The 24,926-nt window shown below is 36.6% G+C and overlaps 1 protein-coding gene across 1 annotated transcript in view; it reads left to right on the top strand.

Moving 5' to 3' along the window:
• Nucleotides 1–24,922, top strand: part of SNW1 (SNW domain containing 1) — a 30,635-nt gene extending 5,713 nt beyond the window's left edge. The window contains exons 4-15 of the mRNA XM_081150055.1: nt 3,134–3,295; nt 11,744–11,839; nt 11,928–12,034; nt 13,251–13,355; nt 14,111–14,180; nt 14,880–14,945; nt 16,458–16,574; nt 17,489–17,630; nt 20,392–20,488; nt 22,218–22,335; nt 24,022–24,185; nt 24,270–24,922. Coding sequence (XP_081006181.1) covers nt 3,134–3,295; nt 11,744–11,839; nt 11,928–12,034; nt 13,251–13,355; nt 14,111–14,180; nt 14,880–14,945; nt 16,458–16,574; nt 17,489–17,630; nt 20,392–20,488; nt 22,218–22,335; nt 24,022–24,185; nt 24,270–24,468 — 1,443 coding nt within the window. The 3' untranslated portion in view covers nt 24,469–24,922. The remainder of the gene's footprint in view (nt 1–3,133; nt 3,296–11,743; nt 11,840–11,927; nt 12,035–13,250; nt 13,356–14,110; nt 14,181–14,879; nt 14,946–16,457; nt 16,575–17,488; nt 17,631–20,391; nt 20,489–22,217; nt 22,336–24,021; nt 24,186–24,269) is intronic.
• The last annotated feature ends 4 nt before the right edge of the window (nt 24,923–24,926 follow it).

Genomic DNA, 24,926 nt, shown 5'->3' with positions numbered 1-24,926 from the left:
CGTGCAAAAGAAACTATATACCTTTTATAAATCTAGGGATTATAGCATATGGGAAAGGGAGAGGGAAAAAATGAAAGAATGATTTCATGTTTGGATACTTTTCCTCCCTCCTCCTCCCTACATGCACAATACCACATTACCCTTAAGAGACAATCTTCCTCCAAGGAAAATGCCAGCAGCATTTCTTTTTCTGATTTCTTTTCCATTGGGTATAGTGGGAAGAACACTGACAGGAAGTTTAAAAAACAAACTGGCTTTGCATCATACTGTGCTACTTACTGTTTGTGTGACCCTGGGCAAACCCTAACCTCTATTCATCTGTTTTCTTGTTTTCATTTTGAGAATTATATGCCTAATATACATATTAGATAAATTTTTAAAAGGTGTAAGAGATTGATGGTTGATTTGGAGGCATGGGGGAAGGGAAGAATCTGGAATGATCTTTTTATATCTTTAGCTTGTTCCCAAAGAACAAACTTCTTTGGCAGCACCTATCCTCTTGATTACTCAGGATCCTTTACATCAGTTCAATACATATTCCTTTCCTGAATTCCAGGGCACATTTTCCCATACTTGATCCCTTTTTGATCTAGGGAGAGAAGCAAACATCTGAAGTTTAATTCATTTTGCCTCCCCAAGACTTCATCTGTATCATCAAGCCTTTTTCTTCTCCCCAAACTCATTCTGACTCCTGCAAATTTTCCTCCTACACATCCAAGGAATATACCTGCTCTATTAAAAATCTTTAAATGCCCATACCATTTATTTTTGTACCCATTTATTTTCATTTTATCACTGTTATATTCTGTCATATGGTTATAATTTTTACTTTACAAATGTGAAGGTTTCATGCCCTTAGCTTTTTTTCATATGCCTCCAAGTAGTGATTATAGTGAATGAACTGAATAATCATTGGATTGAAATTTGTTGCTTAGCACCCTATAAGAATCCATCTGTATTCTTAGCCTGTCCCATGTTTGTCATTCCCCCTACCTACCAGAACTATTTAGAGAGTCTAGATGATGTGCACCCAACTAGATCATGTCTTCTTCTAACATATTCCCTGTTTTTGTTTTTGTTTTCCCTTGGCTATCCTCTGGTCCTTATTAATTCTAGAGTGTGAAGGCTAGTCTTACAACAATTATTAAAGGATTTTTGTTGTTGCTTTTGTTTTTGCTCGAAGAGTAATTTGTGAGAAGCAGAGCAAAATAAAAGATCATCAAGGAAGCTTATCTGGGATAAAAAGGTAGTGATTGGTATATGTAATAGAGGACTTGAGTGTCTCTTTTGAGGAATTATAGATATTCTTCATTTGGCCTCAAAGATTGTAGGTGGCAGGCATCATTTTACATACAACAGAAATCTCATCCCTGCTTCCATTTCAGCATTATGACATTCAGGTGCTATTAGCTTTTTTAAATCTTAACTTGACTATCAAAGGTTTCATATATCCTAGTGGAACAGAATAGTTTATTTGAAAATCATAGCAAAATGGCCAGCTAATCTGGAAATACCATGAATGCTTCTTGAGGGGAGTGAATGTTCTGCAGAAGATAGCATTTTGTTCTAGTTTTCAAAGGAAAAGCTGTGATTTTCTGGCAAGCTTAATGACCACATAATGCCACATCTACAGTTCTGAAGTGCTTATTATAGTTCAAGAATTCCAGCAAATCTGAGCATGTGACAGATTGATGGCCTGGGTACAGGTAGCACCTTTTTAGGGACTGCTTTAACAGTTTCTCCGTAATTTATAATAAAATGTCTCCCTCAGTTTTATTGTTTGCTTTAAAAAATGCCAAACCTTTCTTTAGCAATTAAGTATATTGTTCCTAGGATATCATATATCCATGATCTAATGGAATATTTCTTGAAGGGAGGGGTCTTATAAAAGTGGTTATTTTCGTAAATTATTTTTCATCAACCCCCCCCTCTAAATGATTCATTTTAATGTTTTTCCTATTATTTCTTAGTAGTACTGATTTGCCCTTTTTTAAGCTAAAAGAAAGGTACATCCATTTAATAGGCAATATAGGGGTTTTTTTGGAGTCAAAAGATCTGGGTTCAAATCCTAAATATGCTAGCCATGAGACGTTGGGAAAAATCCCTTAACTTAACTTTTTCCATATGAAAATATGAGGTATTAAAGAATTAAAAGAATTAAATGAGCCAATGTAGGTGTGGATTATATTTTATAAATTATAATAAGGTACAAAGCAAATATTGCTAATTTTAATAAAATTATATTAATATTCATATGTTTATTTGATCTACCTTTTTTGTCATATTAAGCGTCATTGACAAAGACTTTAATTTGCTTGTTCCACTTTAGAAGTCTTAATTCTCCTAAATAATTGTATATAATCACCATTAGAAATGTGTTATACTCATTTTTGATTTTTTTCTGTTCTATTTATTTTTTTGCTTTTCATGGAATACTGAATGTTAATATTATGTTATTTAAAATCAGTTCCAAGAAAAAAAATCTTTACATTTCTGCCCTAACTATAGCTTGACCTGTTCCTCACTAAGAAAATTATTTATGCTAAAACTAAAAATCTTTTCCTTAGCTTAAACATTTTGTTTAATATTTTCCTGCCACATATATAAAAGCCAGATTCCTTGCCATGGTCTGGAAGTCCTTTCATGATTTGGTGTTTGTCTATCCATGCAGCGCTATCACCTGTGTGTCTGCCCCTCTGACCTCAATAATCTACAGCCCCACTGGACTCTCATTTCCTAAAACATGCTAAGCTTATTCTTGAAGCAGGGCCTTCACACTTGCTATTAGATCTGCCTAGAAGATGCTTCCCTCAGATCTTCCCATGACTTACTTCTCATCTTTAAGGCTTTAGTTCACATTACCTTTCACAAGCACAATCCTAGCCACACTATAGAAAGTAGCCCTCCTCCTAGTCTCTTCATTACTTTTAAGGCATGTATCACAAGCCAAAGATTATGCTTTTTATATCTTTACCCAGTAGAACATAAACTCCACAAGATCAGAGAACCCTGTTTTATTTATTGCTGTATCTCCAGCTTCTTGAATAATAAAAGCTTAGTAATTATTTGTTGAACGAATATATCTTGAATCTCAAGTTACTATTAATTAAAAAAATTTTTTTTTTATATATAGGATTTTGGAGATGGAGGTGCTTTTCCAGAGATCCATGTGGCCCAGTATCCACTGGATATGGGACGAAAGAAAAAAATGTCAAATGCACTGGCCATTCAGGTGGATGCTGAGGGAAAAATTAAATATGATGCAATTGCTCGACAAGGACAGTCAAAAGACAAGGTAATCCTCTCGATTTCTTTTTCCGTTGATAATTATTTTGTAAAGAATTTTTTTCTTTATTATTTTTTATTTTTTTATCACCATTTATCCCCCATGAAGAATTTTTTTAACTGTTGAAATAGTAAATCTCTGTCCATTTAGTTTATGTTAAAAGTAGCAGTGAGCCTGGGCGGGCGTGGCTCAGCTGTTGAGCTTCGGCCTAGGATCCAGGCGATCGGGGTTCGATTCCCGGTCAGGGCACATGCCCGAGTTGTGGGCTGCAGCCGATCAACGACTCTCATCATTGATGTTTCTCTCTCTCTCTCCCCCCCCTCTCCTTTCCTCTCTGTGAAATCAATAAAATAAAATAAAAAAAGTAGCAGTGAAATTTACTTGGCTATGACTTCATAACAATATGAACATTACATTATGACTTCTTCCTTTGAAATTTCCCAAATTGATAGTAGTTTATATATGCTTAGGATTTTTACTTATTTTACATCTTTAAAACAATTATTTTATAGTACTAACATTTTTTAAATGCTAGCAAATTTTAAAAAATATAAATCCATATTTAATTTTGTGTATAGTATTTTCTAATCCTCCCCCATGTACTTACAAAGTACTTACAAGTACTTATTTTAATAGTTCATTTGAATATTAAATTCCTTGATTTAAGTATAGAACTGGTACTTGCTATCCAGATTTAGAATTACCTGCTTATAAAGTAATCCAAAGACCAAAAATAAAGTACACTTAAAATAATCTCTTCACAAAGCAGCTATACTTAGAGCCAAGAAACTGTTTTTGAGAAGACCTAGTTTTTTTTCTTGTCAATAAATACTCCAAATAGAGGTAAAAGATCTCTTTAGAATTGAAGATGTTGGGGAAAATACTTAAGAACCTTCAGTACCTAGCTCACTCTCTTTCCCAGTTTTATTTTACCCTCTAAAAAAGCACTAATTATAACCTATCCTGTGTTTCTAGTCATGGCCATTGAGGTTTTGGGAAAACAATTATGCAGCCCTGGCTAATGTGGCTCAGTAGGGTGAGTGTCATCTCCTGCACCAAGAGGTTGCCCATTTGATTCCTGGTCAGAGCAAGTGCCCAGGTTTCGGGTTCTGTCCCCAGTTTGGGTACATGTGGGAGGCAACCTATCTATGTTTCTCTCTCATATCAATGGTTCTCTTTCTGTCTCTCCCTTTTTGTTTTTAATATATCTTTCCCCCTCTCCCTTCCTCTCTCTCTAAAATCAATTTTTAAAAAATTACGTAGTCATGCAGTTTATATCTCAGGTTTCAACTGGGCTCCCTTGGCTTTCCTCCAAGCTTTTAAAATTATTTTTACTTTATTTTATTTATTTTGAGAGTACGTTTATAAGGAAGGACTTAGGATAGAAGAAGCAATGGGAGAGACCCTAGGCAGGGCTGCTTTGGCTCTTTAGAAATGTTACAGGAAAGAAATGGGCCTAGGCAGGGCTGCCTTTGGTTCACCGGAAAGTCAGAGAAAAGGGGGCCTTGGAGACAGGTTCAGGGGGTTAGCCTAGGATGAGCTGCCGCTGCCCATTGCTCCCTGGTGGTTATAAGTTTCGTGGGGTCTCTTAGAGTTTAGGAGATGCATGCCTGAGAGGGAAGAAAGGCTTGGGCCTGCTCCTGGGAGGTAGAGCATGCCGGGTTCCTCCAAGCTTTAACTCCTACTCCTGTCTATCCCCTCTCAGCTTAACAAGGTGACTTCCATTTATTTGCATATAAAGATTATAAGAAAATTGTCAGCTTTCTTTATCCTGCACTTGTCTCTTTGTCTTAAATTTTCCTTTCATCTCTATAAGAAATCTCTTCTTCCTAAACCTAATCTTGCCACATGTATTTTAGTGTTTTCTGGATCTCATTCCTTTCTCTTCCCCTTCCCCTTCCTTTTATAACCTCATCTTTCCTTTATTCTTCTTAAAGTTATGCCTCTTCTCTTCTGCTGGCTCTTTCCTGTTAGTATTCGAATATGCTTGCTTTTCTCATCTTTTGAAAGAAAGGCTTTTTTTTGTTTTTAATATATCTTTTATTGATTTCAGAGAGAGGAAAGGAGAGGGAGAGAGAGAGATAGAAACATCAATGATGAGAGAGTCATTGATCCAGCCCTCAACCTGGGCATGTGCCCCGACGGGGAATCCAACCCTGAGCGCCTAGGATCCTAGGTCGACACTCAACCGCTGAGCCACGCCCGGCAGGGCTTGGTTTGTTTTTTTGTGTGTGTGTGTGTTTTTTAAATATGTCTTTATTGACTTCAGAGAGAGAAAGGGAAAAGGAGAGGGAGAGAGAGAAACATCAATGATGAGAGTCATTGATAGACTACCTCCTGCATGCCCCCCACTGAAGATCAAACCCGCAACTGGGGCATGTGCCCTGATGGAATCAAACCTCAGTCTCTTGGATCATAGGTCGATGCTCAACTGCTGAGCCACACTGGCTGGGCTGTCTTATTTTCTTAACACTTCTCAAGTGTATTCCTTCCTCTGCTACTTAGTTCAGGCCCCTATCATTTCTTGCTTGAATTACTGCAGCAGAATCTGAACCCATTTCCTTGGCATTTGTCTTTCCTGCCTAAAAAAATAAATACATCCATGTTTATCTTTCTCTTCTTGAAATCTTACACTCTTGAAATCTTTCCATGGCCTTTAGGATAAGAACCAGCCAAGCTACTTAAGGCATATTTGACCCCTCATTTACCTGTCTAGCCTATCCTCAACTCTCATGACCAGAATACTGAAATCTGAAAATTGAAAGTCCAGTTTTAGCCATTCTATTTATTTTCAATACAAAATGATCACCATTGTAGGTGGTTGTTAAAGAAGAAATAACTTTTGGACATTCCCTATAAATACCATGAGGAACTACTTGCAGTTCTTCTAACATGGCACATTCTCTTACCTTGGGAACTTTCCATGGGTAAAGCCCTATGCTGAGAAAAGCCCTCCCCCTATCCTTTGTCTGACTAAATCCTATTGCTTCAAATTGCAACTGGCTCTTCACCTCCCAAGATACCCACACTCATCTTCCTTGGCTAGCTTGGGTCTCCTTCCTCCCTGTTCCCTATTGTAGCATATCCTAGCAGGCATAACCTTTTGTTGTAATTATCCGTTCACTAAAGATCTGTGTCATTGACTGTAACCTCTTAGAGGTTAGAGATTATATTTTCCTCTTAGGTACCTAATTTAGGGCCTGACAGCTTGACACGCAGGCATTCACCAGTGTATTGTTGGAGCAATGATAGCAGTTTTCAGTGATTAGCAGAAAACCACTTCTGAAGCCAGTAAGGAGGCATAGTCCACTCCTACAAAAGGAAAACAGGTCCCTACACATGCAGGACGTGTACTGGAAAATTACTCTGTGCCATGAGACTTTCACTTGGCTCCATCTCCTTTGTTCTGGTGCATCTCTCCTGTGAAATAATCACTATTTATTGATATGTGCTGCCTCGCTTCTCTCATCTGTTAGGATAAAGCAGCCTTTTAGGACAATAATTTGGCATTGGCAGGTTGTATAATTTTGAATGAAACACAGTTTTAGCCCATTTTGCATTATATTTCAAGATTGGCAATCACAAATTTTATCTGATTTCCAGAGAATGTCTGGAAGTTTTTTTCTTTAACAACTATATATATTGGTGATTATTTTGTGTTGAAACTAAAGCAGAAGTGTTAAAACTGAACTGTTTTATTTCAGTCCTTAAAGTATTGTTCTTTATACAGTAAAAGCCTTACATGTTTGTCCATAATGCATGAACCCCAAACTAGTAGTGTTGTATAGAGGTACCACTTTCAGGTTCATAATAATCCTAACTCTAATGAGGGAATCTATGCATGTGTAGGGACGGGGGTAGGAAATCTCTGCCTTTCTTTAAATTTTGCTGTGAACCTAAAACTGCTCTGAAAACATAAAGTCGTAAAAGCAACAACAAAAAAACACTGAAGATTGTTTTAAAAAATGAGTAGAGCATTCAGTGACTTGAGAAGAAAGATACTGAATAGAGTGACTACCTGGACTGTTCTAGCATTGTTTCTAGTGGATGTATTTCCTTCCTGGACTTTATACCCTGGAGTATACATTTAAATTACTTATACAAATTTAATCAATATGTACTTTAATTTTTTTTTTAAGTCGATGAATTAACACATGGAGTTTTTGAATGCATTTAATAATTCGCATTAACTGAGTACCCACTATGCATTGGCATTTGGAGGGGGCGCACTTCTTGATTGTTTGGGACTGTCTTGAGCATTGTATACATTTAATTTAACTGGCACTACCTGTTAAATTCCAGTAGTGCCCTCTCCACCCCCATTAACTTAACCAGAAATACCTCTCATGTACAAAGGCCCAGGGAAGGGAGTTGGGGGTGGCAGCGATACCCTGTTTTAAAACCACTGATTTTCCTATTTTAAAAGAAGGAATTGCTACTAAATGTATAGAATGGGTTTTTAAAAATCTTATTCAGGATACTGATATGCAGAGTCCTTGACATAGGATGAAAATAGTTTATTGGGATATTGAATTTACAGTATAGTACAGAAATTTCTGATTTATAGCAGAGGGATCTACGGTATTCAGAAACCAGGGAGTTCTCACTGAAATATTAATAGTTCAAGACTAAGAGTGGAAAGTGCTAGTACTGGGTGTAGGAAGTGAAGAACAAGGTAGGAGTCCAAGGGATATAATATTCTAGGGCAAGTCTAAGCCATCGAGCTCTCTACATGTAAAGTAAATACTGTGCCCAAAATTGGGAGGGAAAAGATTTCTTGAAGTAAATCTTGGTAGAACTATCAAGATTTTTTCACTTGTGACTTGAGGGATAAGTCTTAAAATAAAAAGCCTTGGGGTTTACATTTTTCCTCCTGAAATAGTACTATAGGAAATGTTACATGATGCTGCCTAAAAGAATGCCTTCAACCTCTCCTGCCCCCTCAAATCCAACAACTTTAACCCCAAGATAATTTGGTATGTTATTATTTATTACCTTGTTCGTGTAATTTCACAAACTAGCTAAGCCTAAAGATAGTGTTGTCTTTCTACCTCTGAAATAGTGAATGTGTTGGTAGGCTTGTCCTTTTAGTCAATCCAGTTATTTGCCAGTTTTCAGTAGTTAAAAAAAAAAATCTGTTTCACAGATGAGTTATTGCTTTATCTTTTCACAAAGCTCATTTGTGTTCCTGATATCTTCAAGAATATATTGTATTTTTCAGATAACCCTCCCCAGCTCCTTTGCCACCTGGGATGTACTGAATTTCTTCAGCACATTTGGTTCTCTGGCAATAAAAATTGGGGGTTTTATAGTTAATTACCATGGAGAAATCTTGCTCTTCAGATGTCCTTCACTTAGCTTTGTGAGATGCTAGAATCTTACTGATGCTCGTTTAAAGGGTTATTAACTTTGGAATACCCAAATAAGAAGCAGCAAATGGCTCTTGTATGCTAAATTAGTGTTGAAACTTTATGTTGAGCATGTATGACTACCAGGGAGCCATTTACTTAGAATCTCTTCCTGTAATGATTGCTGTTTAAAAGTAATTAACTCTTCATAGTCTTGGTATTATTTTCTAGAATATTGTTATATAATTTTAAATTCTTGTCATATAGATTTTTCTATCCTGAAAAAAATGAGACTTGATGTCAGTTACTAGCTGCATGATCTTAATGCACTGAGCCTCACTCTTCTTCTCACTAAAGTGAGCTTTAGGGTCACTTCCAAAATGAGCACTGTGAGAAGATTGTGACACTAGTAGCTCACATATTGGTAGTACATGTTTTGTGGTCAGTCATCTACACTTTCTTACCTGTTTCCTTGTCTGATTCCTGAGAAAAACAAGCTAGAGATTTCAGTCTATTTCTGTGAGAGTTTTTTTCTGGGAAATAACAGCTTATTTAATAGAATGTTCTGCAGGACCTAAAATATACTCACCTTTAGCATGGAATATGTCACCTCTAATATTCATGTATTCATTCATTTGTATAACAAATATTGACTGAATGCCCCCTGTGGACCAGATACTGTGTATACCTCATAGGGTTGATACGAAAGTTAAATTAGTTAATATATACAGCAAAGGAACAGAGGCACAAAATAAGTGCTTAATAAATGTTATAAAAGTTAGCTTTTAGCGCGGCCAAGCATGGCTCAGTGGTTGAGCATCGACCCAGGATCCAGGCAATCGGAGTTCGATTCCCGGTCAGGGTACATACCCGGGTTGCGGGCTCGATCCCCAGTCGGGGGTGTGCAGGAGGCAGCCGATCAATGACTCTCTCATCATTGATGTTTCTCTCTCTCTAGCCCTCTCCTTTCCTCTCTATGAAATCAATAAAGATATATTAAAAAAAAAAAAAAGTTAGCTTTTGTTGTTATTAGTTTAATACGGGTACAGATAAACAAGTAAAGTAGATGAATAATTTTATACTCTGAGCAGTGCTTGAAGACAATAACAGTGCTGTGACACTGAATGAATGGGTGGGGAGGGGTTGCTGCTTTACTGAGTGTAGCCTGGGGATGCCTCACTAATGAATGCGTGACCTTTGAACTGAGACTCAGAGATTGAGCGCTCACTTGATTGAAAAACTGGAAACAACACTTTATAAAGGCTCAGAATTGGGGAAAAGCACATTGTGTTAAAAAAAAAAAAAACAGAAGAAAAGCCCATGTGAGTGAAGCATAGGGGGAGGTTGAAGCTGTAGGCAAAGCCAGATCAGGTCGTATAGCCATAAAGTGTTTTTTGCTCTGTTGTTTGTAGTAAGAAATTAAGAATAGCATTACTTTTAAGCAATTTTAAGGAATGTTGTGATAGAATGCAATTATTGATATAAGACTTTGGCTTATGGTAGTAAACAGGTTTTTTTTGCGGAAATTTTTGAAGATCTCAAGTGCCCATGATTTTGGTTGTCCTTTCTATGTGCGCCAAAGAGTTCCTGGCTTTTAAGCAGCAAAATGTAGAAGAAGGTTATTTGTTAAATTTCCAGTACCTCCTTTTATTTTTTTAAAAAATATATCTTTATTGATTTCAGAGAGAGGAAAGGAGAGGGAGAGAGAGATAGAAACATCAGTGATGAGAGAGTCATTGATCGGCTGCCTCCTGCACGCCCCCAACTGGGGATCAAGCCCACAACCCGGGCATGTGCCCTGACCAAGAATCGAACCGTGATCACCTGGATCCTAGGTCGACGCTCAGCCACTGAGCCACGCCCGGGTGGGCCCTCCTTTTCTTTTCTATAAAATCTGCTGTGTTTGTTTTTATGAAAGTATTGAAGAAGTATAGACGGGCATGAGAGTAATATTCTTTCTTGTCAGGGACCTACCACATCAGAATCAGCCTGATAGAAACCATGTTGAGCCTAATAGAAATCAGATAGCAGTCCTGAATTTGGATAAGTGTAAAATAAGTTGTATATATAGAATGTATTTTGGCCCTAGCCGGTTTGGCTCAGTGGTTAGAGCTTCTTGGGTTTGATTCCATCCAAGGGCATATACCTCAGTTGCAGGCTCAATCCCCAGCCCTGGTTGACACTCAAGCAGGAAGCAGCCAATCGATGTGTCTCTCTCACATCCATGTTTCTCTTTTCTCTCTCTCTCTCTCTTTCCCCCTTCCACTCTCTCTGAAAAGCAATGGAAAAAATATCCTTGGGTGAGGATTAAAAAAAAGAATGTATTTTGAGTTTATTTTTTCAGGGAAGAACATATTCTGGGATTTTTTTACAATGGCACATGTTCCTTTTCTTAGTCTATCATAGAGTTAATGCCAGAAAAAACAAAAACAAGCATTCTAAGTAGGGTGAGGTCAATGAAATTTTCCAGGGCCAGTGAATTTGGAAGTTATTTGGTAACCTGACTTAAACACTGATGAGCTTGTAATCCAAGATAATGGTGCTATAGGCAATTTATATCATCATTAATTTCAAGTCCTAGTGAACCTCAAAAATAGGGATCACTGATGCATAAGATTTTGTTGGCACAATTTATTTGGACACTACTTGATTAGAAGATCTCAAATAATTTAAATGCATGAGATCAAAGGAAAATTATTAACTTATATAGCCAGGGCAGCAATTTGTGTATATGTTTTAAGCTTCTTTGGTTTTAAAAGGTAGAGACAAAATCTTTGTTCTAAATTTATAAGTTTACTGAGAGAGCATGTTGACTTCTGAAATGACTTAATGAGGTTCCTTCTTTTTTTCTTTTTTTTAAGATGTTTTATTGATTTTTAGAGAAAGAAACATCCATGTGAGAGTGAGACATCCATCTGCTGCCTCCTGCACGCCCCCTACTGGGGATGGAGCTGGCAATCCCGGGCGGGCATGTGCCCTGATGGGGAATCGAACTGGCAACCTTTCAGTGCATGGGACATCACCCAGCCAACTGAGCTACATTGGTCAGGGCAAGTTGCTTCCTTTCATTCTCTGCTTTCTTAAGTCTGTTTGTGTTTGAACATTTTAGGTCATTTATAGCAAGTACACTGATCTGGTTCCCAAGGAAGTAATGAATGCAGATGACCCAGACCTGCAAAGACCTGATGAAGAAGCTATTAAAGAGGTAACTGGGAATTGCTATATAGGATTAGTAAAGATGTAAAAAGTCATGTAGAATAACTTCCAAATCAATGTCGTGTTTCATATTTCAGATAACAGAAAAGACAAGAGTGGCCTTAGAAAAATCTGTATCACAAAAGGTTGCTGCAGCCATGCCAGTTCGAGCAGCTGATAAACTGGCTCCTGCTCAGTATATCCGGTAGGAAATACCTGGAAGTCTTAGGTTCATGTCAGACTTGACTGAGATTGGAGATCCTGGTATTCTTTCACTGCCTAATTAGTCACAATTGTAAATGCAATTTGTAAATAAAGACTTGAAACCTTTTAACTCTGTGCAGACAATTGAAAGCAGAAAACATTTTTAAGACCACTTTTTTCTTATTGTTAATCCTCACCGGAGGATGTTTTTTCCATTGATTTTTTAAGAGAATGGAAAGAAGGAAGGGAGGGAGGGAGAAGGGGAGAGAGACAGACAGACATCGATTGGTTGCCTCCTGCACCCACCCAACCGTGGCCGGGGATCAAACCTGAAACCCAGGTACATGCCCTTGACTGGGAACCGAACCTTCGACATTTTCAGTGCTCAGGCCAACGCTCTAAACACTGAGAACACTGGCCAGGGCAAGATACCACTTTTAAGATACTAGTTATCATGCTATTTTCAGAATATTTTTGTTTTTAGAAATTAACAATTACTTACAGTATACAATCCAAACCACAATTATTTATAGTTTTCCATTTGTATATAATAGGCATTATATTATATACTTGTGTAATATAAATATCAATATATTAATGTTATATAATGTAATACTATCATATAATAATAGTATGAGTTTATTGTGTAATGATAATATCATGTTAATATCATTTATATAATAATGGGCATCCTTATAATACTTCCAAATTTTGAGGGGTTTCACTGAACTAAATCTTTGTATGGAGGGATGATTCACAAATAGATATTAAGAGAGTATTAAAAGCTGGTAGGGCTGCTACTGTTACTCTTTTCTGTTTTATAACCTATAATTAGTCAAAAGCTCCTAACTGTAGTTGCCTGCTGAGACTATTATAGATTGTTTTTTTTCCTCAAATGCAGCCTTACAAAAATAGGTATTATTTTCTAGACCTCTTATCTGTGAAATTGAACACTTTGCCTTCCATGGTGGAAAATGGACAGAGATGGATTACTTGCAAACTAATATGACTTTAGTTTACATTTTGCTTGTAACTCACAATTACCATTAGTTTTCTTATCTCTGTTGCTATCTGCTCTGCCTAAATATCTTGCAATTTTCTGTTAATACTCTGTGAAAGGAATTGACAGTGCAGTTTAGTTTAGGATTGTAATAGAAGAAAAATACCTGTTGAAAGCTTGAACTAGTTATACCTTTAGTTTCATCTATATTCCTCAGATACACACCATCTCAACAAGGAGTGGCTTTCAACTCTGGAGCAAAACAGAGGGTTATTCGGATGGTGGAAATGCAGAAAGACCCAATGGAGCCTCCAAGGTTCAAGTAAGTAGATGACTTCATGAGATTGAACCACAATTCTTTAAAAAGATGTCAAAGGAGAAAAATGTCCCAAATGTTCATTAACAGGTGAATGAATAAGTTGTGGGACTTCTATACATAGGATACTATTGAGCAATAAAAAGGAATCAAGTTTTAATATGTACAATAACACGGATGCATCTCAAAATAATTATGCTGAGTGAAAGAAGCCAGACAAAAAGAATTACATACTGCGTGATTCTGTTTAATAAAATCCTAGAAAATACAAACTGATCTGTAATGACAGGAAATGGAGCAGCGTTTCCTGTGGGGGGGAAGGAGGGGAGAACAGAGGCGATGAGGCAAGAGGGCGCACAGCAGCTTTTAGAGGTGCAGGGAATGTTCACCATTTTTATCGTGGTGATGGTTTCACAGGTCAAAACTTAATCAGATTGTACCCTTTAAATATGTATGTATAATTAGTTGCTTGCCAGTTGTACTTCAGTAAAGCTATTTTTAAATAGGAAAAAAGTTTATTACCTATGAAATGATAACAGTGTTGCAGAGATGAGTTGAGTCATAATGATAAGGTTGGCCGTGTTTTAGTAATTGTTGAAGCTGAGTGATGGTATATGATAAGATGGACATTCATTATACACTGTCTGTTTTTGTATGTGTTTGAAACTTTACATAATAAAAAATGAGGAGGGGATACTTGAAAACTAACTAAAAGGAAAAAAGTAAATCACTCTCTGGTTGTGCTTTGATCTATGCTTCAGGATTAATAAGAAAATTCCCCGGGGACCACCTTCTCCCCCTGCACCTGTCATGCATTCTCCTAGCCGAAAGGTAATCTTTGCTATTTGTAAAATCTTATTTTTACTCATGGCTATTAACTATATAAATAACTTCTCATCGAATAAAGTCTAGATACCTATACAAGTAAATTTCACCACATTTATGTATTGTTTTCTTTTTTTAACTTGTTTTTCAAGATCAAATAGGGACCCACTCAAGACTACAATGTGTAGGTCCACAGTGCTTATGAAAATAAATATAAAATGTTAGCTATTAGTTTGATTATTAACCTAACCCCTGCTTTTAATGGAATGAACAGGGTCTACTATTTGACATGAAAGATGTTACCATAGTTATAGGAAGTGAGTACCTGGGATCGTTAGGTCTCTGATAATCTGAGTGACTATTTATTTATTTTTCTGAGTGACTTTTTAAAGTATGTTTTATTACCCAACTAAAGAACAAGTATTCATCTGAAAGAATTTACATCACTTTAAATATGGAAAAATACTAACCATCATTTATAACTGTCAAAAATAATTTATAGGTTATTTTCCATTTTTTATATTAAAGTTATTACTGGACTTAATGATATAGGAACATAGTATATAGTGCTACCAAACAAATGGAATTTTAGCCTTTGACTAAATTCATCCGTATATCTGCCTTTGAAAAAAAAAAGTACACTTGGGTTTTTAGCTAGACTATAAATTTTAAAATGCCTCTTCTTCCATTCTTTTCTCAACTCAGATGACTGTGAAGGAACAACAAGAGTGGAAGATTCCTCCTTGTATTTCAAACTGGAAAAATGCAAAGGTAATTATGTTGTTATAAAATCAGGCTCTTAGTAGTACAGCCTACTGGAAAACACCCAGGAATGAGCTTCAGCCTGGATAACTTGAGGTAAACCTTAGTATTTCACTTAGCTGAATGTTTTCAAAAAAAAAAAAGTAATATAAGTTGGGTGTTCTTTTTTGAAAACAACACCCAACTTATATTACTTTTTTTTTTTTAACCTAATAGAAATGTTAGTATGCCAGGCATATGAATACCATAGATTCTTTTAGTAACTTGTTACTAAAAGCACATAGAGAAGGAATAGGTAGAATAAAGTAACATATCAGTGAAAGATACTACTTTTTAGAAAACTCAATTTTACATTTAAAAAATTTTTTTAAAGAAATTAAATCAATTTAAATGATTATTTGGCAAAACACAGTAAATACTTAGATATATTCAGTGCTTTACTTTTTAAATTATTTGTTTCTGTTCATAACATTGCATGCGTAAGCTATTTGAATCCTATATGTCTGCTAACTGCCAAAGCTTCCAGAAGTCATGAAGAATCTATAAAATGATGTGGAATAAACTTCCTAATCATTATTTCCTTTTTTCTCCAGAATCATATTTCATGATTCTATTTTGGATGGGTGAAGGCCACTTTAGCCCATGGATTACATATAAATTATTCCGTAAAGGAAGTTATGGACTCATCCTAAAACTAAAAGGTTGTTGGGTGGTTTAATTGGAGTGATTAATATGTGTGTAACTATGTGGTATTTTGAGCTGATTCTGTAACACTTCCTGGTATTGAGAATAAACACCTTGGACTAGAGGTCAACATTTGAGAGTCTAGTCAGAAATCTGGAAAAATAAAGCTAAGCCTGAAAGTTACATGGATATTCAAGCATATTTCTGAAATTGTTGAAATAGGATACAAAATTTCAGAACACAGAATCTCAGTTGTCTAGCAAACTTTATCTTTTTTCCATTTACTAAAACTTACAAGGCTTCGAGAATCTGACAAGATATTAAAACAGCACAGATAATATTACCTCTGGATACTATTATTTTAGTGATTGGTCTACTTTTGTGTGACTTATATTTACTTAGGGACAAGTATTTAGCTATTTGGTAGTGATTTCGTCTTATTGCAATTCATAATTATTTACATGTGAATCTGTTTTCCCAGAACATGAGCTCTGAAATCATACTGTCTGAGTTTAAATCCTAGCTCATCCACTTATTTAACTATATTTCCTTAGGGACATTACATAACCTCTTTATTTAGTATCTTTATCTGTGTAATGGGAACAATAATGTTACCAGCTTTAGAGAGTTAACTAAGACCATAACATGTGGAGTGCTCCAACAGTCCTCCCCACAAAGCACTCAGTCAGTGTTAGCTGCTGCTGTTGCATAATTGTGAAGAAAGATGTAAGGAAAAGAACTTCAACTCAGTGGTTGTCAGAATGGACATATTTAAATCTAATTTTAAAGAATCTGTTGTCCCTCCTTTGTGACTTTTCTCTGCCTTCTTCACCCTAGGGTTATACAATCCCGTTAGACAAACGTCTGGCTGCTGATGGAAGAGGACTGCAGACAGTTCACATCAATGAAAATTTTGCCAAACTGGCTGAAGCCCTCTACATTGCTGATCGGAAGGTTGGTCTATTATAATTTAATTGTTTAGTGCTCTTGAAAATTTGTAAGTGCATCCTTGGTTACCTAAGATACTGTTATTTTAGCTACAGTACTGAGTACCTAGAGAGACTCACCTATGGTATTAGTGCCAGAGATGGCAGGTGCTAGTTGCAGTTTTGTATCTGGTCCCAGCCTTTACAGAATTGTATACACACCCCACTACTGGTGACCCAGCATCCTCACAACATTTCAGAATAATGGTTTACTAGCCTGATCCCATTTTGTGAAGATGGGCAGCTGCTGTTATTAGATTTTATAATTCTCTATTTTAGATGTAGATGGTCCCCCAAAAGGTCAGTAGCAGGGAAGGGCAAGTAAACATTTTGACGAGTTGAAGGGTACAGAAAATGGGATTCATGGTGTTGGTTGTCTATTAATATTATGGTATTAATATATGACTTTGAAATTCACATACATCATGGCATATGTTTATAACATAGAAAAGTGTACCTTTTGAATTATAGTGAGCACCCTTATAAAAATTCTCTCTTGTAGGTTAAGGCTTTCTCTTGAGGTGACTTGATTGATTTAGAAAATAACCAGTTCCTGTTATGTTGTTGATACTGAAAATTACTTTATTGGCATCTTCTTTAGTTTTATTTTTTAGATTGTTTCTAAGAAAGCATTAGTGCAGCACTGACTTTCAAAATTTGGGGAGAACTATAGTTTCAACTACTAAGAGTGAAAAATCCAAGTTTGCAGTGTCTTCCAGTCAAGTTGTCTTTTAGTGGACAAGAATCTTTGTTTTAATCAGCAATAGCAAATCTGAATTCTGTATAACTGCTTTCTGAAGCCAGACATTAGTCAGGGAGTTAGATGATATCTGTAATCTATCCCCTGATAGTGTCTTATTTAACATCTAACTTCACTAACAGGCTCGTGAAGCTGTGGAAATGCGTGCTCAAGTAGAGAGAAAGATGGCTCAGAAAGAAAAAGAGAAACATGAAGAGAAACTTAGAGAAATGGCCCAGAAAGCCAGGGAGAGAAGAGCTGGGATCAAAACCCATGTGGAAAAAGGTATGGCATTCTCATTACCGAATTGAATTTACTTTGTAAGCTATATATCTCATTTTAGAAAATCTCTATTAATTTTTACTGCTTACAAAAGTAGCACATACATATAAAGAAAATGTTGCGCCCTGGCTGGTGTGGTTCGGTTGAGCATTGTTCCACACCCTGGTTCGATTCCCAGTCAGGGCATGTGCCTGGGTTGCAGATTTGACCCCCAGTAGGGGGCATGCAGGAGGCAGTCAGTATTTCTCTATCAGTGCCTGCCTGTCTGTCTGTCTCTCCTCCCTTCCTCTTTCCCTCCCTTCTTTTCTTTCAAAAAACAATAAAAATGTATCAAGAAAGAAAGAAAATGTAGCTATTTCAGAAAGAAAATGTAGCTATTTCAGAAATGAAAGAGTAACTTCTCCCTTATTAAGCTGAAGCAGCAAAAAATAAAGTATGTATTTAAATGTGGACCTTCAGTATGGGATCACACTGGAAGTTTTTAAAGTTCTGAACCATATATTTTTTAAAACTGCATGTTAACCCAAGTGATAGGCTTGATTTTCTCGTTTAATTTTTCTTGAAACTTAGAGAAATTAAGTCTCAAGTGAATAATTTAGCTCCCCCAAATGGTAAAATAACCCAGAGTTTTTCTATCTTGTAGGCTGATATACCTCTAATCATTCAATCTGCCCATATTTTTTCTCTTGCTTTGTTTAGTGGTCCACAGTGGTATGTTAATTCCATTAGAGTGAGGAGAGTAATGTTAATTCAAGAAAATTGTGAAGGGTGGTTTTTGTTTCATTTATAAATCCTTGACTAGTACAGTTTTATTCATTCAGTTCGTATTAAACACCTACTACATGCAAGGTTGTTTTCGTCTAGACAGGTTAGGGGTGGGTATAGCAGTGACCATTCTAGGGAATGTAGACAGACAAAAATAAGTCAATCATGTAGTGTGTTAGAAGGTAACAATCACTGGGGAAAAAAGTAGGAAAGGAGGGCGATAAAAGTGCCAGAAGGAGAGGGTAGTCACAATAGGCCTCACTTCTGAGATGGTAACGTTAGCACAAAAACTTGAAGGAAGTAAGGAAGTAAGCCATGTGGATGTTATCCCAGGTAGAAGGAATAGCAAGTGCATAGGCCCTGAGCTGGGAATGTGCATGGTGTGTTCAAGAAAAAGCAGGGAGGCCAATATGGCTGGATTGGAGTGAGAAAGGAGAGTAGTAGGAGATGTGTTTCAGTAGTTAGGTTAAATATGAAGAGTAGTGTCTAAATGATTTTAGCCGCATAAGGACATGGCTTTTACTTCAAGTAAGAATGGAAGCAGTTGAAGGGTTTTGAGCAGAGGGACATGATCTGACATATATTAGAGGGCTGTGGAATGGGCAAGGAAACCATTGGGAGGCTATTGCAATAATTCAGATGAGAGATGATGAGAGGTAGTGAAAACATGGTCAGATAGTGGATGTATTTTGGAGATAGAACTGACAAAATTTGCTTATGGATTAGGTAGAAGTGTGAGAGAGAAGGAGGAATCAAGCATAACTCTAGAACTTTTGACTTGAGCAATTGGGAACTATTGAGTTGCCATTTACTAATATTGGGAAGACTGCAGGATAAAGAGGTTTGGGAGGGAAGGATTAGGAGTTTAGATATGGACATGCTAAATTTAAGATGTAGGTGTCGAGCCGGCAATTGGTTATAGGAATGTGGAGTTCAACTCTAGAAAAGTAACCAGGGTTTTAAATAGTGATCCACTTCTTTGGACCGTGTATGAATGACTTAATGAGGCAATATATAAGTACCTGCGTGTTGTACACCTAACCACTCAAGATAATTAGAAGTAAAACTTCCCTGTGTCTAAGTCCTCTAAACTGATAAGAGAAAAATACAGCAGAATTGTTCTTGAGAAATGAATTAAAATTTTGAAAAAGCTGTTGCCATATATTGTTAAAAACAAACATTATGAAGTACTTATTATGGCAGGCACCACTCTGAGCACTTTACTTGAATTACCTCATATAATCCTGCAGCAACCAGATGCAGTGGTGCTATTATTGCCACTGTTTTTATAGAGGAGACTAAGGCTCAGAGTGGTTAAGTAACCCACCCAAGGTTACATTACCAATCTGTTATTGAAAGACTGGATCTAGATAGTGTGTCTCCAAAGCTTATGCTCTTAACTACCTTCAGAATGGAGAGAATAGAGAAAATTAAGATAGACATAAACACAGTACACAGAGATCAAGATGCAACCAGCCCCTATGAACCACAAGCAAAAGGTTCTTTATTCAAGGGCAAGTGGTCTTTGAATATATAAGGGTAAACTTATACATAATTATTTTTCTTGAAACTTTATTATGAAAATTTTAAAACACATAGAAAAGTGGAAAGAATTGTACAATGAACACCCATATCTCCACCACCTAGATTCTATAATTAACATTTCTTTTTAATAATTACTGTAGCTAAATTTACTTTCTCACGTATCTACCAACTCTTTATCTTTCAGTCCACCTTACTACTTTGATGCATTTCAAAGTAAGTTAAAAACATCAGTACACTTTACCCCTAAATACTTAAGCTGCATGCATGATTCTGGAATTCACATTCAAAAATTAAACCAATACTATTGGATTTAAGTTACTTGCAAGTAAAGTTAAAAGGGCTGAATGTGACATTGAAGTTCATGGAATTGTCTAAGGTTAAAGATTATATTTGCTTGTTCAAAATATTAATGGATAATGTAGTGATGAAGTAATTTTCAACTCTTTCCACACAGAGGATGGGGAGGCGCGTGAGAGGGATGAAATTCGGCATGACAGGCGGAAAGAGAGACAGCATGACCGGAATCTTTCCAGGGCAGCTCCTGATAAGAGGTAGGTAGTATTTGAGATAAATATGAATTATGAAGACTGGCCTTTGTGAACCTTTTAGAGAGGAGGTTTAGTCCACTAATACCAGTTTTACTTCTCCCTAGTTTGGTAACTTAATAAATCAACACTTATTTTCTTGCACTTAACTACTTACCTTGTCTTAGAAGAAGAATTGACTATCTGTGGAAGTAATCTTTGCTTCCATTGCCTTGTAGAGTCAGCTAGAATTGAGAATGATGGGAATATAGAAAAGAAAATTCAGATCATGTTTGTGAAAAGAAGGTAATGGATAGGACTGTTCTGGTCTGTTCTTTTCCAATTCCAAATGGTGAGACAAATTTATTATGTGCCTGTTCCTCTAGACAGGAAATAAGCTGCAATACCTTTACTGAGATCCTTTTACATGCAGAGCACTCTATGAAGTATAGTTGTGGAGACAAGCAGGTTTTGTGAGAAGTGAAAATCGGCCTCTTCTCATGAGTAGTTTCACTTAAAATTCAGAAAGGGGAGCTATTATATAAACGAATTGGGAAAATTAACAAAGCACTTTGTGTAAAATAAAAATACAGTTGACATACAATCAAAGCACTCTTAATGCATAGAGACTTGAATAGAACAAACTTGGAATAAAGTAGGGATTGGTGAAGTTTGTGGTTCACCAAAAGCTGAGGACTGAAATTGCTGAAAAGTTGAGGAAATGCTGTAATAGGGAGGTTGAAATTCTGAATGAGGGTTAAATGCAAATATAAAACATTTTCTTTCCAAATGAGTTTTCAAGGCTCTCATCATACTACAAGCTGATACAATCCATTTTTTCAATTCATATCTTAAACATGAAAAAGAAGATTCCTGCTGGTGGTGTTCTTTGTTGTTTAATGGCATATTTCATCTCTATGGATAAGTGGAGTCATGGAAAAGCAGAAAATCTGAATTTAGACTTGTGGGTAAATGTACAGTATAGAAGAAGGAGGAATGAAGTGTGAAAGCGTGCAGTTAATGTACTTTTGGTCTGAAATTCCTAAGCTATAAAAATCAAAATAGCTCTATACATAAATTGGACCAATAAAATGGCTATGAAAATTGATAACAGAAAAGCTGTAAACTTGTGATTGGATGAAAATCAGATTGTCTACAGAAATCATTTTAAGACCTGAGCTTCTAGCAAAATAAATGATGACAGTTACCATGGTTTCATTGCAATGTAGATTGCATTACATACTGAAACAGCAAGGGAATTAATCTGAATGTCAAAAATCATAATGAGTAGTCCAGTCATTGATGTGTTTTCCTCAAAATTCTAATAGGATAAAATTACTAAATGTGGTTAGGTAAAAAAAACTAATTCTAGCTTATTGAAAATGATTCGTGTGATACATCTAATTTGTATCCAGAACCCCCATCCTCATTTAATAATAGCAAAGATAGACCAGAGCAACTTCACATCTCAGCATGTATTGTAAGGTGATTGTTTGTATTAAAGACTTCAGTGCCAAGAGTGAGTCTCTTAGCAATTCCTTTCAGCTAACAGGAGGGCCTAATTATAAAACCCTACCTCTTCTAATAATCATCTAGCTGAAATGCTGTAAGGGCTGCCAACCGATTATGCATTATCAGGGAATATATGTTCACAAGATATTAACAGGACATACTCATTTCCTTTGCTTCTGAGCAAAATTGAAATTCATCTTGCCTGTAAAGAGTTTTCAGTTAGTGACATTGTATTTCAAAACAGGTCGAAACTGCAGAGAAATGAAAATCGAGATATCAGTGAGGTCATTGCTCTTGGTGTGCCCAATCCTCGGACTTCCAATGAAGTTCAGTATGACCAAAGGCTGTTCAACCAATCCAAGGTACAGTAGAAAAAGCATTTTCTTTCTTAAGTGTTGCTATGAATACCGATCCTCAGGAAAAAGAAAATGAACATATCATAGATTTGGATCAACCTAAGGTATGCTGGCATGATGACAGGAAAAAATTGGCAGTTGCATGTTATAAGAGACAAGTAAGATGAAACAGCTCTGATTTTGACCTTTTACTGTTGGCCAAAATTTGAGACACTAGTAGAAAAATGAAAGAAATTAGGTTATGAAACTTGGTTCTGGTCATGGCTGGGTGGCTCAGTTGATGGGAATATTGTCCTGTACACCAAAAGGTTGCTGGTTTGATCCCTGGTTGGGGTGTGTATGGGTGGCAGCCGATCAGTGTTTCTCACATCAGTGTTTCTCTTCTCCCACCCCCTCTCTCTTCCTTCCTCTTTCTCTAAAAATCAAAAACATATCCTCTGGTGAGGATTAAGTAAAAAATTTAAAAAAAAATTTTTTTTTTTAAATGTCTTTATTGATTTCAGAGAGAGAGGAAGAGGGAGATAGAAACATCAGTGATGAGAGAGTCATTGATCGGCTGCCTCCTGCACACCCCTGACCGGGGATTGAGCCCACAACCAGGGCATGTGCCCTGACCAGGAATCAAACCTCCGTCTCCTGGATCCTAGGTTGATGCTCAACCACTGAGCCATGCCCTGCCGCGCAAAAATAAAAATTTTTTAAAAGCAAGGTGTCTTTCTGTCCACAAAACATGAAAAAAAACCCTACCTTTGCCTTTGCCCTCAAAGAATCCTCAAGTCTACTAGAAAAGACAGATATATGTATATAAATAAAGACAAGGCAGACTGGTAAGAATATAGAAGTATAAATTCTACTGGGATATAGAGGGGGAAAAGTTAATTATGACGGAGGTTTTAAGATCTGAAGGTAGCATTTGAGTAAGCTCTTCTAGTTAATAAGTTACTGGGTGTTTTTCATGTTCCTGGCATTGTTCTAAGTTTTTGCTTGTATTATCTTACTTCTTACAGAAACCCTTGGAGATCACACTATTATCTGTAAAGATGAGGAAATTGTGACACATAGAGGTTTAGCTAGTAACTAAGGGAACTCAGATTTCAAACATGGGCTGTCTTGATTCCAAAGCTTGTGTTCTTAAACACTATGCAATGGCATCTTACCAGTCTGAGCAAAGGGGGTTAGGCATGAAAGTTCCACATAAGTAACTATTTGACAGTCACCTTTTACAAGGGTAGGCTTAAATCACTTAAATGTTGTGATGAAAAAATTTTCTAAATATATGAAACAAGTTTGTTGTTGATTTAAGATTTTCATTAAGAGCCCTATTTTCTGATGTTATAATGATAGGCAGTTAAGGGGTATATTATTACTCAAAATGGCATCAGTTTTACAGTTCTTTTATCATCTTGCCACTGTGTCTATATGAATTGAAATGGTCAAGTACATGCTTATATGACTACTATGCTGAAGTAGTCGTCAGACTTGTTAATGAGTATTTAATCTAAGACCGGAAGGTGATATGAACAAGTTTATGGACTTTGTTTTTTTATGAAGATCTTTTTGAGTTCAGATTGTTGAAAATGTGAGCTATAAATGTAGTCAGATTCACATGAATGTACTCTTCACATGAATGTAGTCAGATTCAACTTTTAATGAATAATATGTATATTTTTAATGTCCTCTATTTTTCCACAGGGTATGGACAGTGGTTTTGCAGGTGGAGAAGATGAAATTTACAATGTTTATGATCAAGCCTGGAGAGGTGGTAAAGATATGGCCCAGAATATTTACAGGCCCAGTAAAAATCTGGATAAGGACATGTATGGTGATGACCTAGAAGCCAGAATAAAGAACAACAGGTACCAAGCAAATAGCTCAGTTTCAGTGTTTGCACCAGTGAAAACAAAGTAGTTTATAATATAGTCCTTTCTCTTTTTCCCTAGATTTGTTCCCGATAAGGAGTTTTCTGGTTCAGACCGTAGGCAAAGAGGTCGAGAAGGACCAGTTCAGTTTGAGGAAGATCCTTTTGGTTTGGACAAGTTTTTGGAAGAAGCCAAACAGCACGGTGGCTCTAAAAGACCCTCAGATAGCAGCCGCCCCAAGGAACATGAGCATGAAGGCAAGAAGAGGAGGAAGGAGTAGATACACCTCTCTTCACAGTGAATGGACTATTATCCATAACCCTAATGATGCAAGTCATATGGGCAAACACTTTGTAAATGGGCCAGATAAAAACCAAATCTGGGTGTCAGACCCCAGCACTACTTTTTATTACAGCAGAAAGGGGGGATGGAAAATTCTACTTTGAACTATTTAGTTTTTTTTAAAGAGTGGGTTGTGTTTGTGCTTCTCTCACCTTTTGGCATTTATAGAACATACTGCCCCCCATACATGAAATTAAGACCACTTCCTTTTGTTTGACATTAGTACTTTGGGGTTAACATTTTGTGTAAGAATGACTGCTTATGAGTAAAGTTACCCCAACCACAGCGAGTAGAAGGATGTTCACATATTGGAACTGTCCTGCCAAATGATGTTTGCCCCTCTGTGCTCTGCTTTAATTTGGAGTGGGGAAAAGTAAGCGCTTGCTTGGTGCACCT

This window comes from Miniopterus schreibersii (genome assembly GCF_964146895.1).
Source record: "Miniopterus schreibersii genome assembly, chromosome: 1".
In the NCBI taxonomy this organism is placed as follows: Eukaryota; Metazoa; Chordata; class Mammalia; order Chiroptera; family Miniopteridae; genus Miniopterus; species Miniopterus schreibersii.
The sequence above is the reverse complement of the archived record's forward strand: the minus strand, read 5'-3'. Positions and strand labels throughout refer to the sequence as shown.